Source organism: Bufo bufo, chromosome 2 (genome assembly GCF_905171765.1).
Source record: "Bufo bufo chromosome 2, aBufBuf1.1, whole genome shotgun sequence".
Lineage (NCBI taxonomy): Eukaryota > Metazoa > Chordata > Amphibia > Anura > Bufonidae > Bufo > Bufo bufo.
The window spans coordinates 530850388-530864312 of NC_053390.1; the positions used below are offsets into that span (position 1 = coordinate 530850388).

At 43.7% G+C, this 13925-nt stretch overlaps 1 protein-coding gene across 2 annotated transcripts in view; it reads left to right on the plus strand.

The window, feature by feature from the left end:
* The first annotated feature begins 1064 nt into the window (after nucleotides 1-1064).
* Nucleotides 1065-13925, plus strand: part of LOC120989711 — a 31650-nt gene continuing 18789 nt past the window's right edge. For both annotated transcript variants that reach the window (XM_040417983.1, XM_040417984.1), the window contains exons 1-2: nucleotides 1065-1174; nucleotides 7674-7763. In XM_040417983.1, the coding sequence (XP_040273917.1) occupies nucleotides 1106-1174; nucleotides 7674-7763 (159 nt within the window). In that variant the 5' untranslated portion in view covers nucleotides 1065-1105. The remainder of the gene's footprint in view (nucleotides 1175-7673; nucleotides 7764-13925) is intronic.

Here is a 13925-nt window from a genome sequence, read left to right on the forward strand (position 1 = left end):
CTCCAGTCTCTCCTACTGATAATGCAGTGAATATTGGAAGCCGAGCATTTGTTATAGCAGCTGGGGATCTTGTAAAGGCCTGCAGTGTTAGGATTCCTATAGGATGTTCGTAGAACCACAATACACTGCAATACAGAAGTATTGCAATGTATTGTACAAGGTACAAAAATACATAATTACTAAAGATAAAAAAAACATATTGCCACATCCAAAACATTAAATTATTGTGTTATAAATCACACACAATGAAAGACAAAAAAAAATCCCAGTGCTAGAAATACTGTCCTTTGGTGATCTCACCTCTCATAAACATAAAAGATATTAAAAGTCATATGTATCCCAAAATGGTAACCTAAAAGCTACAGCACACCCTGCAAAAAAATGAGACTCCACAAAGCACTGTTGATGGAAGATTTAAAAAGTTAGGGGTGTCTAAAAGTAGTAAAACATAAAAATAATGATTCTGACCCAAAGAATAAAGTTACCATTTCTGTTTTACTACTAAACACTGTAAAAAAATATATATATATAAAAAAACTTATTTTTCCCACTCCACCCACAAATTATTTTTTACAGTTTTGCAATACATATATGTATTATTAAATGTTGCCATTAAAAAAATATAACTTGTCCCGCAAAATACATGCCTCATATGTCTATAAATATGAAAAATGATGGTTCTTGAATGGAAGGGAGGAAGAAACAAATAGATATGTTGTAGCCAAAATTGAAACAGATATTCAAAATCTATTGTTGCCACCCCACTGGCTAAAAGTGCACTTAAGATGTCACTGTTATCATATTTTTGTGCCACTTCTGTCCCTTCCTTTTGTAATTGGTCACCTTTTAACTTGCATGTGTTATATAGCAAGGACATATACTTATGTTACAAATACTTTACTGTGTCCTGCAAGTTTATGAAGAGGAGAGCGGTTTCAGTTCAGTGATCTGTTTAGTTGGTTATAGGATCTATGGCAACACTTGAAGGGGGGAGAGACTGTTACATACAACAAAGGCAAATTTGTGTTATTCCCTTTATACTGGTTTAATAGAACTTGGTAGAAGGGAAAAACATAGGAGAAACTACCCTGGGAACGGTTTAGAGATGTTAGCATGCCATTATTTCTATCAGATGGCGAGGATCGTATTTATGCTTGGGATTATTTTAACATTGGTAAGTGTCTTTATGATCAACCACTACTTTATAATTATGTTTGGATTTTTTTTTAAGGCAAATCTTAGTTCTATTTCGATCCAGTTTTGGGTACTCTTGGTACTTTCAGACACACCACCATCAGAGTGGAGGAAAGTGGAGGAAAGCCGCAATTGAAATCAGTAGGAAAATCCATGGCAAAAATGCTGTGCAAAACTGCATCTAAGCAAACACTACATCACTGCATCATAGATTAAGTATAAAAAAAACATAAAAGTTACAGACTTTACAGAAGCCGTATTGCTTGTTCTGCTACGTTGTTCACTACAATAAGAGCTACGGAAACAGCATAGTGCCGGCATGCTCAGCTGTTTCCGTACGCCTGGCCACCTGGGACCTGGCTCTTAGTCCCATCTCTGCGGCGAGATGGAACAACCCCTTTAAGTTCTCATACATCCTATAGTTTCTTGTTTCCCTACATGTCGTACTGTACATGCTGCAGAGCAAGATTAAACATGAGATAATTGCCTTGTTAGGTCAGTCCCACAAGGCCACCAAGAAGCTACAGGGACAAACAACAAAATAGGGCTTTGCAACTTTATGGTCTTATTTGTGGACAAAATTTGCAACATCTTTCCACCACTCACTCCAGATTTGAAAAGTAGATGGTAAATGGGTTGTGGTTAGCCTGCCAAAGTGATTTAAGCCAGATATATAGTAGGCAACTTTTCAAAAAGTCGCAAAAATTGCTACAATTTTATTCCAGTAAAGTGTTAGCATAGATCTCGGAGTAATATCTTAAAACATCAGAATTGTGCGTAACATTCTTGCTCCCTGTGCAAAGCCATAACAAAAGGACTCCGTAGGCAAAATAAAAATATATTCGTTGTTCAGCTTTGCACTTATATGTTGAAAAGCCTTGTGTAGTGTAAAAGTTGAAAAAATTAAGGGCCTACAGCGATGCAGTTATATGTGGTAAAGCCCTTTGTGTGGTGAAATTTTTTATGTCACACAGGCTTTTTCAGAAAAATTTGTGGGTCATTCTACACCTCCTTTTGCGGTATGGACCGAATTACTTCGTGGTGAAATTCTTTATATGACACTGGCTTTTTTTCAGAAAATGTATGGGTGATTGTACACCTCCTTTTGTGGTATGGACCTAATTACTTAGTGGTGAAATTCTTTATGACACAGGTTTTTTTTTTTGAAAATGTATGGGTGATTGTACACCTCCTTTTGCCGTATGGACCGACTTACTTAGTGGTGAAATTCTTTATGTGACACAGGCTTTTTTGGGAACAATTATGGCTGATTGTACACCTTCTTTTGTGGTATGGATCAAATTACTTAGTGGTGAAATTCTTTATGTGACACAGGCTTTTTTCAGGAAAATTTATGGGTGATTGTACACCTCCTTTTGCGGTATGGACCTAATTACTTAGTGGTGAAATTCTTTATGTGACATAGGCTTTTTTGGGGGAAAAATTTATGAGTGATTGTACATCTCCTTTTGCGCTATGGACCGACTTAGTGGTAAAATTCTTTGTGACACAGGCTTTTTTTTGGAAAATGTATGGGTGATTGTACGCCTCCTTTTGCCGTATGGACCGACTTACTTAGTGGTGAAATTCTTTATATGACACTGGCTTTTTCAGGAAAATGTAAGGGTGATTGTACACCTCCTTTTGCTGTATGGATGGACTTACTTAGTGGTGAAATTCTTTATGTGACACAGGCTTTTTTTTGGAAAAATTATGGCTGATTGTACACCTTTTTTGTGGTATGGACCGAATTACTTAGTGATGAAATTCTTTATGTGACACAGGCTTTTTTTGGGAAAAGTTATGGGTGATTGTACATCTCTTTTTGTGGTATGGACCGAATTACTTAGTGGTGAAATTCTTTATGTGACACAGGCTTTTTTGGGGAAAATTTATGGGTGATTGTACACCTCCTTTTGCAGTATGGACCGACTTACTTGGTGGTGAAATTTGTTATGTGAACCTCCTTTTTTTGGGAAAATTGATGAATGACTGTACACCTCCCTTTGCTGTATGGGCCAAATTACGGAGTGGTGAAATTTTTAATTTCAAAGCAAACTCCGCTGCTCTGTATCTCTTGTGAAGTCAATGTCTCCAACTATGCCAAATACATTATTTTTATGTAGAGATCCAAGAATTATGTTGGAGGCATGTAGTGTATACAAGCCATGTGCGGCCACTCTCATCACTCTCACGCTGTTCTGCACCTGGTTTGCCTGGGCGAATGTAGTCACACAGGGGAGGAACTGCTTCGTGTCCTTCAGCAAGAAATCAAATCCTGGCTTTCTCCGCGACAACTGAAAATCTAGCAGAACCGTAACCAGTTGGAGTGCACCCTGCCAGTCGTCATTGAAGATCCTCTAGACTACGGGACAGCCAAACTGTATTTGTGGCCGCAACTGGCCAAGTTTGCCCTGGAAAAGCTGTCCTGCCCAGCCAGTAGTGTGGCATCAGAGCGGGTGTTTAGTGCGGCGGGGGCCATAGTTAGCCCAAGGAGAACTCGCCTGTCCACCCTAAATGTGGAGAGACTGACCTTTGTCAAGATGAATCAAGCGTGGATCAGTCAGGATTTACACCCACCAATGCCTGATGCATCAGACTAGATCATCCATGGTGCCACACCAACATTTTGACAAAAGAGATTGGTTATTTCTGGCTACCTGCCTCGGCTACTATTCTGATGCTGCCACCGCCTGATGCCACACATCTGATGCCAAGTGCTCCTTATTTCACCCACCATCTTCACCCACCTCCACACTATGTCACCTTGCCACTTTGTGGCCTCCTGATGCTGCTGCCACCTCCACACTATGTCACCTTGCCACTCTGTGGCCTCCTGATGCTGCTGCCACCTCCACACTATGCCACCTTGCAACTCTGTGGCCTCCTGATGCTGCTGCCACCTCCACACTATGTCAACTTGCCACTCTGTGGTGTCCTGATGCTGCTGCTACCTCAACACTATGTCACCTTGCCACTCTGTGGCCACCTCATGCTGCTGCTGCTGCCACCTTCACACTCTGTCATTGTACCACTCTGTGGCCTCCTAATGCTGCTGCTGCCACCTCCACACTGTCATTGTGACACTCGGTGGCCTCCTCATGCTGCTTTCACCTCACCACTATGTCATAGGGCCACTTTGTGGACTTCTCATGCTGTTCCCCCCCTTCCCACTTCATCACTGGGCCACTATTTTGCCTTTTGGCCTTGCTGACATCATCATTTTCTTGACCCTTCTTCTGATCTGTCAGAAGGAAGGAAAAATTTGATGCACAACGGATCCTCTCTGTATAGAAGCTGTAAGGCCTGTATGATCCAATCAGAATTGGGTTATGATTTGGTAGCCAAAAGCAGGAGTGGTTACAAAACACAGAAGACATGCAAATATTCCATTCACGTGTTATCATTTTTTTGGATACACTCCTGTTTTTTTTGGCATTAGAAATACTGATGGATTACTGACCAAGTGCTGACCGAGAGAAGGCGGGTGCTAAACAGACAGGATCCTTTTTTGGGGGGTTATTGTTCTAATGGATCAGAGGAAGGGCAAAATAATCAGTGACGTCAAAACAAACTTACTGCTGACACCCTCTCCACTCTGTCTTGGGGCTCTACTTGTATAAACGTTTAATAGAACTGGTTCTGTAGACATCTATGTGGAATCAGCTGACGACGGTGTAAAAGGAGTGTGCTTCTTCTTGGCACAAACATTGACCTGTAAGGCTGAGTTCACACTTGAGTTATTTGGGCAGTTTTGGCCCCGTGACTGCCCAAATAAGTGAAGTGTGCAGTGATTCTAAGCATGACGCCTGTCATCTGCATGTCATACTGACTCACAGTATTATTTCACTACCACAGCAGACTCCCTATGCGTGTTACTGCAAAGCACAGTGTTCTACACCACTATAAAGGCTCTCTGCAGCCAGGAAATAGCAGTTTTTTAACGAAATTCACCACCAATATATTTGGATAAAACCAAATCCCCCCCCCCCCCCCCCAAAAAAAATTTGCTCATCTCTAACTATTACTTTACAGTTCATAGTAAATGCTGGTAATTGAGCTGTAGAAAAGTATTGCTTAGAATCTTTATCTTTCATTATAGTTTTCCAATTTGTCCGTAAAATATGTTGCCTTACTGTGATTTTGTGATAAGTTGTCTAGAAAAAAAGAAAAATTCAGGTTGTCAACCCCACAGGAGCATGCACTACTTTGGTCTGTTTTGTGAACTGAACGTGTTCATTCTACTCATTGGGTCTGTGAAAAACCATCAGGTAAAAGGTAATAAATTTGACGTATATTACAGCAATGCAAACTCATGGTAAATCCTCCCCAAACAGTCTAGAGATTCTCCAGATTTATTAGTGGCTTAGGCTGGATAATTTTGGTGCATGGCTAGGCACACTTTTTAACAAACTTATCACCAATTACATTTGGCTTAGGGTACTTTCACACTTGTGGCAGAGAGATCCGGCAAGCAGTTCCGTCACCGGAACTGCCTGCCGGATCAGGCAAAACGTATGCCAACTGATGGCATTAGTAAGACTGATCAGGATCCTTATCAGTCTTAAAAATGGCTGATCAGTCGAAAAAAATGCATTGAAATGCCGGATCCGTCTTTCCGGTGTCATCCGGCAAAACGGATCCGGCATCTATTTTTTTCACCTTTTTTTTTCAGTCTGCGCATGCGCAGACCGGAAGGATGAATCCGGCATTCCGGTATTCTGAATGCCGGATCCGGCACTAATATATTCCTATGGGGAAAAATGCCGGATCCGGCATTCAGGCAAGTCTTCAGTTTTTTTCGCCGGAGATAAAATCGTAGCATGCTACGGTTTTCTCTTTTGCCTGATCAGTCAAAATGACTGAACTGAAGACATCCTGATGCATCCTGAACGGATTACTCTCCATTCAGAATGCATGGGGATAAAACTGATCAGTTCTTTTCCGGTATAAAGCCCCTGTGATGGAACTCTATGCCGGAAAAAAAAAACGCTAGTGTGAAAGTACCCTTACCGTGACAGAATTTTGTGGTAAAAGTTTAATGCAAATGGAACATTTTAGGCTACTCCTCTTTCCAAATAAAACATAGGCCTTTCCTGCTAAGTCACGCTGTCTCAGTCAGCGGTTCATTCTTTTTGGCATACTTGTCAAAAATAAGATGTGCCAAAGCGTGGGAAAAATGCTACAAATTTTGCTGTGAATGACGCCGTAATTTTGATGTTCAAAAAGCATACATCCTGCTCAACCCTCAGCCACAGGACACCTGGAGTCAGGAAATACGTAATGGAAAAAGGTGAAGTCCTGCACACCGTGTCTCTGTCAAACCATCATCATTTAATAAAGTCCTTTGCACTGAGCTCCCCATGTGGTGACTGCATGAAAATGCAGTGCTTTTATATTGTGTAGAGAAAGTTCAGAGTGGGGCCCTCCTCCCCCTGGACCCCATAACAGTTTTGTGTGGTCTCCCACTGTTCTTTAGCCACAAGTGATATTATTAGGAATTTTATCACTGACCCTAAACCACCCGATATAAAAAGTATGATATTACATTTAGAAAGTTGGCAAAGTATGCATGAAGGTGGAGTACTTTGTCATTACAAAGGACTTTGTTAACTTTTCCACTTAAAAAAAAAAAAAAGCTGTGTTTTCCCTTGCATAAGGCCCTCCATGTGTATGCAAGGGGTTTTCTGGGATTTTAATATTGATGGCCTATCCTCAGGATCAGTCATGAATTTGACATTGGAGGGGGGATGTCTGTTGGAACCCCATTATCCTCAGATTCAGCTGTTTGAGGAAGCTGCAACCCTCACCGAGCTCCGGGGAGCACTGCAGCCTCCTCACAGTTTATCAAGCACAGCTCCGTACATTGGATAGCGGCTGTGCTTGTTATTGCAGCCCAGGCCCATTCACTTGAATGGCACTGTGCTGTGCCCAGTCCATGGGATCAATGAACATTACATGGCCTAGGAACAAGCCTAAGTGCTCACGGAGTGCCACGGTCGCTTCAAATAGCTGATCAGAGAGGTTGCAGGGAGTCGGACCCCCACTGATCTGATGTTGATGACCTATCCTGAGGATAGACCATCAATATCAAAATTCCAGAGAACCCTTTGAAAGAATACCTCACCAACATCAGAATGTAAAATTGGTGCAGCTATGTGCAGAGTATAAAATCAGATTTATTATTTGCCATGGATCTCCTGTAGCTTTGACCACTGACATGCAGTTACATGATATCTGGCAGCAGATGGCAGCACACACACTTCTCTTATTTACTGTAGCAGTAATCTGTCCGATTTTCATTTGTTACATACTGTTCTACTGGATTTGTATATGCTGTTTTCTCTTCCAATTTTTGATGCAGTTGTTAAAAAACAATTGCATCAAAAGCCACATGTGTGATTCAATCTTTCCCGCAGCAGTTTTCTTACAATGACAACATCCCGGCATACTTCAGTGCTGCTCTGCTTCTTCTACAGAGCGTTATATGGCTGCTCCAAGCGTCTCTGGAAAAATCCCATGATATCAAATCATTCTACTCTCACAGCCCATCTGTGGTTACGGTAAAGGTAACTGTCAACGCTAAACTAACATTTTCTTTTTATTTTACACTGGTCACTGATTATATTTATTTAAATCAGAAGCTATACAGTGGGGGAAATAATTATTTGACCCCTCACTGATTTTGTAAGTTTGTCCAATGACAAAGAAATGAAAAGTCTCAGAACAGTATCATTTCAATGGTAGGTTTATTGTAACAGTGGCAGATAGCACATCAAAAGGAAAATCGAAAAAAAAACTTTAAATAAAAGATAGCAACTGATTTGCATTTCATTGAGTGAAATAAGTATTTGAACCCCTACCAACCATTAAGAGTTCTGGCTCCCACAGAGTGGTTAGACACTTCTACTCAATTAGTCACCCTCATTAAGGACACCTGTCTTAACTAGTCACCTGTATAAAAGACACCTGTCCACAGAATCAATCAATCAAGCAGACTCCAAACTCTCCAACATGGGAAAGACCAAAGAGCTGTCCAAGGATGTCAGAGACAAAATTGTAGACCTGCACAAGGCTGGAATGGGCTACAAAACCATTAGCAAGAAGCTGGGAGAGAAGGTGACAACTGTTGGTGCGATTGTTCGAAAATGGAAGGAGCACAAAATGACCATCAATCGACCTCGCTCTGGGGCTCCACGCAAGATCTCACCTCGTGGGGTGTCAATGGTTCTGAGAAAGGTGAAAAAGCATCCTAGAACTACACGGGAGGAGTTAGTTAATGACCTCAAATTAGCAGGGACCACAGTCACCAAGAAAACCATTGGAAACACATTACACCGCAATGGATTAAAATCCTGCAGGGCTCGCAAGGTCCCCCTGCTCAGGAAGGCACATGTGCAGGCCCGTCTGAAGTTTGCCAATGAACACCTGAATGATTCAGAGAGTGACTGGGAGAAGGTGCTGTGGTCTGATGAGACCAAAATAGAGCTCTTTGGCATTAACTCAACTCGCTGTGTTTGGAGGAAGAAAAATGCTGCCTATGACCCCCAAAACACCGTCCCCACCGTCAAGCATGGGGGTGGAAACATTTTGCTTTGGGGGTGTTTTTCTGCTAAGGGCACAGGACAACTTATTCGCATAAACGGGAAAATGGACGGAGCCATGTATCGTGAAATCCTGAGCGACAACCTCCTTCCCTCTGCCAGGAAACTGAAAATGGGTCGTGGATGGGTGTTCCAGCACGACAATGACCCAAAACATACAGCAAAGGCAACAAAGGAGTGGCTCAAGAAGAAGCACATTAAGGTCATGGAGTGGCCTAGTCAGTCTCCGGACCTTAATCCAATCGAAAACCTATGGAGGGAGCTCAAGCTCAGAGTTGCACAGAGACAGCCTCGAAACCTTAGGGATTTAGAGATGATCTGCAAAGAGGAGTGGACCAACATTCCTCCTAAAATGTGCGCAAACTTGGTCATCAATTACAAGAAACGTTTGACCTCTGTGCTTGCAAACAAGGGTTTTTCCACCAAGTATTAAGTCTTTTTTTGTTAGAGGGTTCAAATACTTATTTCACTCAATGAAATGCAAATCAGTTGCTATCTTTTATTTAAAGTTATTTTTTCGATTTTCCTTTTGATGTGCTATCTGCCACTGTTACAATAAACCTACCATTGAAATGATACTGTTCTGAGACTTTTCATTTCTTTGTCATTGGACAAACTTACAAAATCAGTGAGGGGTCAAATAATTATTTCCCCCACTGTATAATAATAATGATCTTTATTTATGTAGCACCAACATATTCCGCAGCTCTTTATAATCGGGGCTGCATGTACTAACAGTAGAGATGAGTGAAGTTCTTCAAAATTCGATTTGGCTGCTTCGCAAAATAAAAATAAAAAATTCGCTCTGTGACAAATTACTTTGTCAAGAGGGCATTTCTTTGTAAATAGCGGGTGCAATGACGGGGAATGGTGATTGTGTCGCACTTCCCCCCCCCCCCTCCCCGACATTAAACCCTCAGATACTGCGTTAATCGCTGATCTCGGAATCAGAGATTAAAATGAAAGCATTTTAGGGGTTGCACCTTAAAAAAAAAATAATAATTGCACTTACCTCATCCAATTGAGTGCAAAGAGGCCGCTGTTGCCATCTTGCTTGAAGATCCAGCTCGAAATTTCTCATTGAACATAATGACGTCATCACGATGGCCAGCTTGGTCACGTCATATGTCACCGGGTACTAGATTTCACACGGGATCTTCAAGCAAGATGGCCGCCAAGGCCTCTTCGCGCTCTAATGGATGAGGCAAGTATGTTTTTTTTTTTTTTTTTTACTGCCATTTCAGGGAAAATTAATTTGTTAACATGAAGCACAAGGAAATTCGGTTTCCTGAAATTCGGTTTCCTGAAATTCGGATTGAAGTCCACTTTGTTAACTTTGATTCGCTCAACACTAACAGTCATCAAGCTGTGTAAATATCCTTCTAGATCAGGGGTGCACAACCTTTTTTGGTCTAAGGGCCGCATTGTCACATCGCTCTATTTCAAGGGGCCACAAATTAAAAAAAAGTTGATCGGCGCTCATTTGCATCGGCGTATTACACAAGCCATTGCAAAGTGATTGGGGAGGAATGATCACTATCACAGTCATCTTCATTTAGTTATATCGATTATTGGTAGCCCATCCCTGATTACACAGTGAGATGTGCTGCCGATAATTGTAAACCTTTCATCCTGATATGCAAATCAGCCGACAAACGAACGATTCCTTGTTTATCGACTGATCAGCGGCACGATTATACCGGCCATATTTAAGATATAAGCGCTCCTATGAACACTATTTCCCAGTAATTGCCCCGAATATCGTGCAGCAGCATGGCCCCTGAAACCGAAGAGTTCTACTTACCTTATCCCCGCAGCTCTGGTCTTCTGCACTGCCCCATCTTCCAGTCCCTGTGCTGTTTACACCTGGCAGTGCATGGCCATGGTCACATGCACCTCTCCAGCCAATGACTGGCTTCAGCGGTGATGTGGCCACAAGCAGCATGTCACTGCTGAAGCCAGTCATTGGCTGCAGAGGTGCATGTGACCATGGCCATGCACTGCCAGGTGTAAACAGTGCGGGGACCAGAAAATGGAGGCAGTGGGGCAGCGCAGAAGACCGGAGCGGGGGGGAGCAGGTAAGTATGAACATTTTGTTTCAGGGGCCATGCTGCAGGAACTTGTTAAAAATTATTTTTACCGGAAAAGTGGTGACATTTCCTTCCATCCTGCCTCCTATTCGTAAATCAGCATTTTCCTTCACCGCAGAGACCAGCTCTCATTGGTTATTACCACCTCCTGCCCCAGTTATAGGAGCCCTGCAATTGCAGAGTCCCACTGGTGTATGTGGCACTGCAAACGTTTGTTATGTCATATGTTATATCATGCAGTATTTCATTCTTATGCAGAATAAAGAACATCAATGTTCTATATGAATTGTCTACTTTAAAATCGCACTGTTAAAACTGGAGAAATCACTAATCTTTGTGTCACTAAAACTGCTTGCTGTGACTGAATTGACTTTTCCCTGGCACCCAAAATGGCCCCCGGAAGCCTTCTTGTCTAATATATGGCGCCATCACTCTGCAAAAATGCCCTGTTTGGCGGGAAAATTAAGTGCCGCCCCTTGAAAAGTGCAGGAAAATAAAATAATTTCTGCTGCGCCATCACCTCATTACCATGGATTACAATATGAGCGCCGTCTCCCCTATGCTGAAGAACCTAGGGGGCGTGCAAGAGGAAAGGTGGAGCCTGCGTGATCAGTGGGTGAGTATGCTAGAGGAAGCAGAAGAGCTCGGCTGTCAGAGGAAAATAATTGTGAACATGGCAGCAAATGTACCCGCAATGTCCGCAAATGAGCCGGAACCACTCCCTGCTTCAGCAGAAGCAATACAGGAGCCACCTAAGGCCACCCTGGTAGCAGCGGAAACAAGTTGTGGCCCACAGCCATCACAATGGTTGTCCGAGGGCGCCCTTTTCCTGGCAGGGGAGCACAACGATTTTTATGAGCTCATGGACAAGGCATGGGCATCACGCTATGGCTTATACACTGCTCAAAAAAATAAAGGGAACACTTAAACAACACAATGTAACTCCAAGTCAATCACACTTCTGTGAAATCAAACTGTCCACTTAGGAAGCAACACTGAGTGACAATCAATTTCACATGCTGTTGTGTAAATGGGATAGACAACAGGTGGAAATTATAGGCAATTAGCAAGACACCCCTAATAAATGAGTGGCTCTGCAGGTGGTGACCACAGACCATTTCTCAGTTCCTATGCTTCCTGGCTGATGTTTTGGTCACTTTTGAATGCTGGCGGTGCTTTCACTCTAGTGGTAGCATGAGACAGAGTCTACAACCCACACAAGTGGTTCAGGTAGTGCAGCTTATCCAGGATGGCACATCAATGCGAGCTGTGGCAAGAAGGTTTGCTGTGCCTGTCAGCGTAGTGTCCAAAGCATGGAGGCGCTACCAGGAGACAGGCCAGTACATCAGGAGACGTGGAGGAGGCCATAGGAGGGCAACAACCCAGCAGCAGGACCGCTACCTCCGCCTTTGTGCAAGGAGGAACAGGAGGAGCACTGCCAGAGCCCTGCAAAATGACCTCCAGCAGGCCACAGATGTGCATGTGTCTGCTCAAACGGTCAGAAACAGACTCCATGAGGGTGATATGAGGGCCCGACGTCCACAGGTGGGGGTTGTGCTTACAGCCCAACACCGTGCAGGACGTTTGGCATTTTCCAGAGAACACCAATATTGGCAAATTCGCCACTGGCGCCCTGTGCTCTTCACAGATGAAAGCAGGTTCACACTGAGCACATGTGACAGACGTGACAGAGTCTTGAGACGCCGTGGAGAACAATCTGCTGCCTGCAACATCCTCCAGCATGACCAGTTTGGCATTGGGTCAGTAATGGTGTGGGGTGGCATTTCTTTGGAGGCCCGCACAGCCCTCCATGTGCTCGCCAGAGGTAGCCTGACTGCCATTAGGTACCGAGATGAGATCCTCAGACCCCTTGTGAGACCATATGCTGGTGCGGTTGGCCCTGGGTTCCTCCTAATGCAAGACAATGCTAGACCTCATGTGGCTGGAGTGTGTCAGCAGTTCCTGCAAGACGAAGGCATTGATGCTATGGACTGGCCCGCCCGTTCCCCAGACCTGAATCCAATTGAGCACATCTGGGACATCATGTCTCGCTCTATCCACCAACGTCACGTTGCACCACAGACTGTCCAGGAGTTGGCAGATGCTTTAGTCCAGGTCTGGGAGGAGATCCCTCAGGAGACCGTCCGCCACCTCACCAGGAGCATGCACAGGCGTTGAAGGGAGGTCATACAGGCACGTGGAGGCCACACACACTACTGAGCCTCATTTTGACTTGTTTTAAGGACATTACATCAAAGTTGGATCAGCCTGTAGTGTGTTTTTCCACTTTAATTTTGAGGGTGACTCCAAATCCAGACCTCCATGGGTTGAAAAATTAGATTTCCATTTTTTTATTTTTGTGTGATTTTGTTGTCAGCACATTCAACTATGTAAAGAACAAAGTATTTCAGAAGAATATTTAATTAATTCAGATCTAGGATGTGTTATATTTGTGTTCCCTTTATTTTTTTTGAGCAGTGTATTATACATCAGGCCCACCGATGAGATCAGTGGAGCCCCTTCAGGTTCAATGTGAGCCATTCACCTCCAGCTCCACCGAAGGAGGGGACCGGACACCAGCACCGCCCATGAGAGGTAAACTTCGGCCCATCCGGAGTCAGAGGAAGGTAAAGGAAGAAGCCACGGAGAAATTCCCTATCCCTGAGTGGCTGGGTTATCCGCCTGCAGTGCAGTACCTGTATGCAACATGAACAGCAAGTACTAATGTGGCGTGGCAGCCCATGATCGTTTCAACGCCTCGGGGCCCTTGACCCAAACCCGGAGGAGGCGTCCTAAAAAGACCACCCCTGCCTGTAAGCCGGACCTCAAGGAAGGGTGTGCTCGGAGGCTGCAGAGTTTGTCCCTTCAGGAGCCGGTACACAGGATAAGCCTGCCGGGAACCCGAGAGAGGGTCACCATATTCAATGAGATCCGGAGGCAACTGAAGCTACCATCCGTACCTGCTCAGTGCTTAATCGAAGCTGTCCCTGATGGTTTAGCTCTGGACGAGTGGGATTCCAGAAGTCCACTAATTATC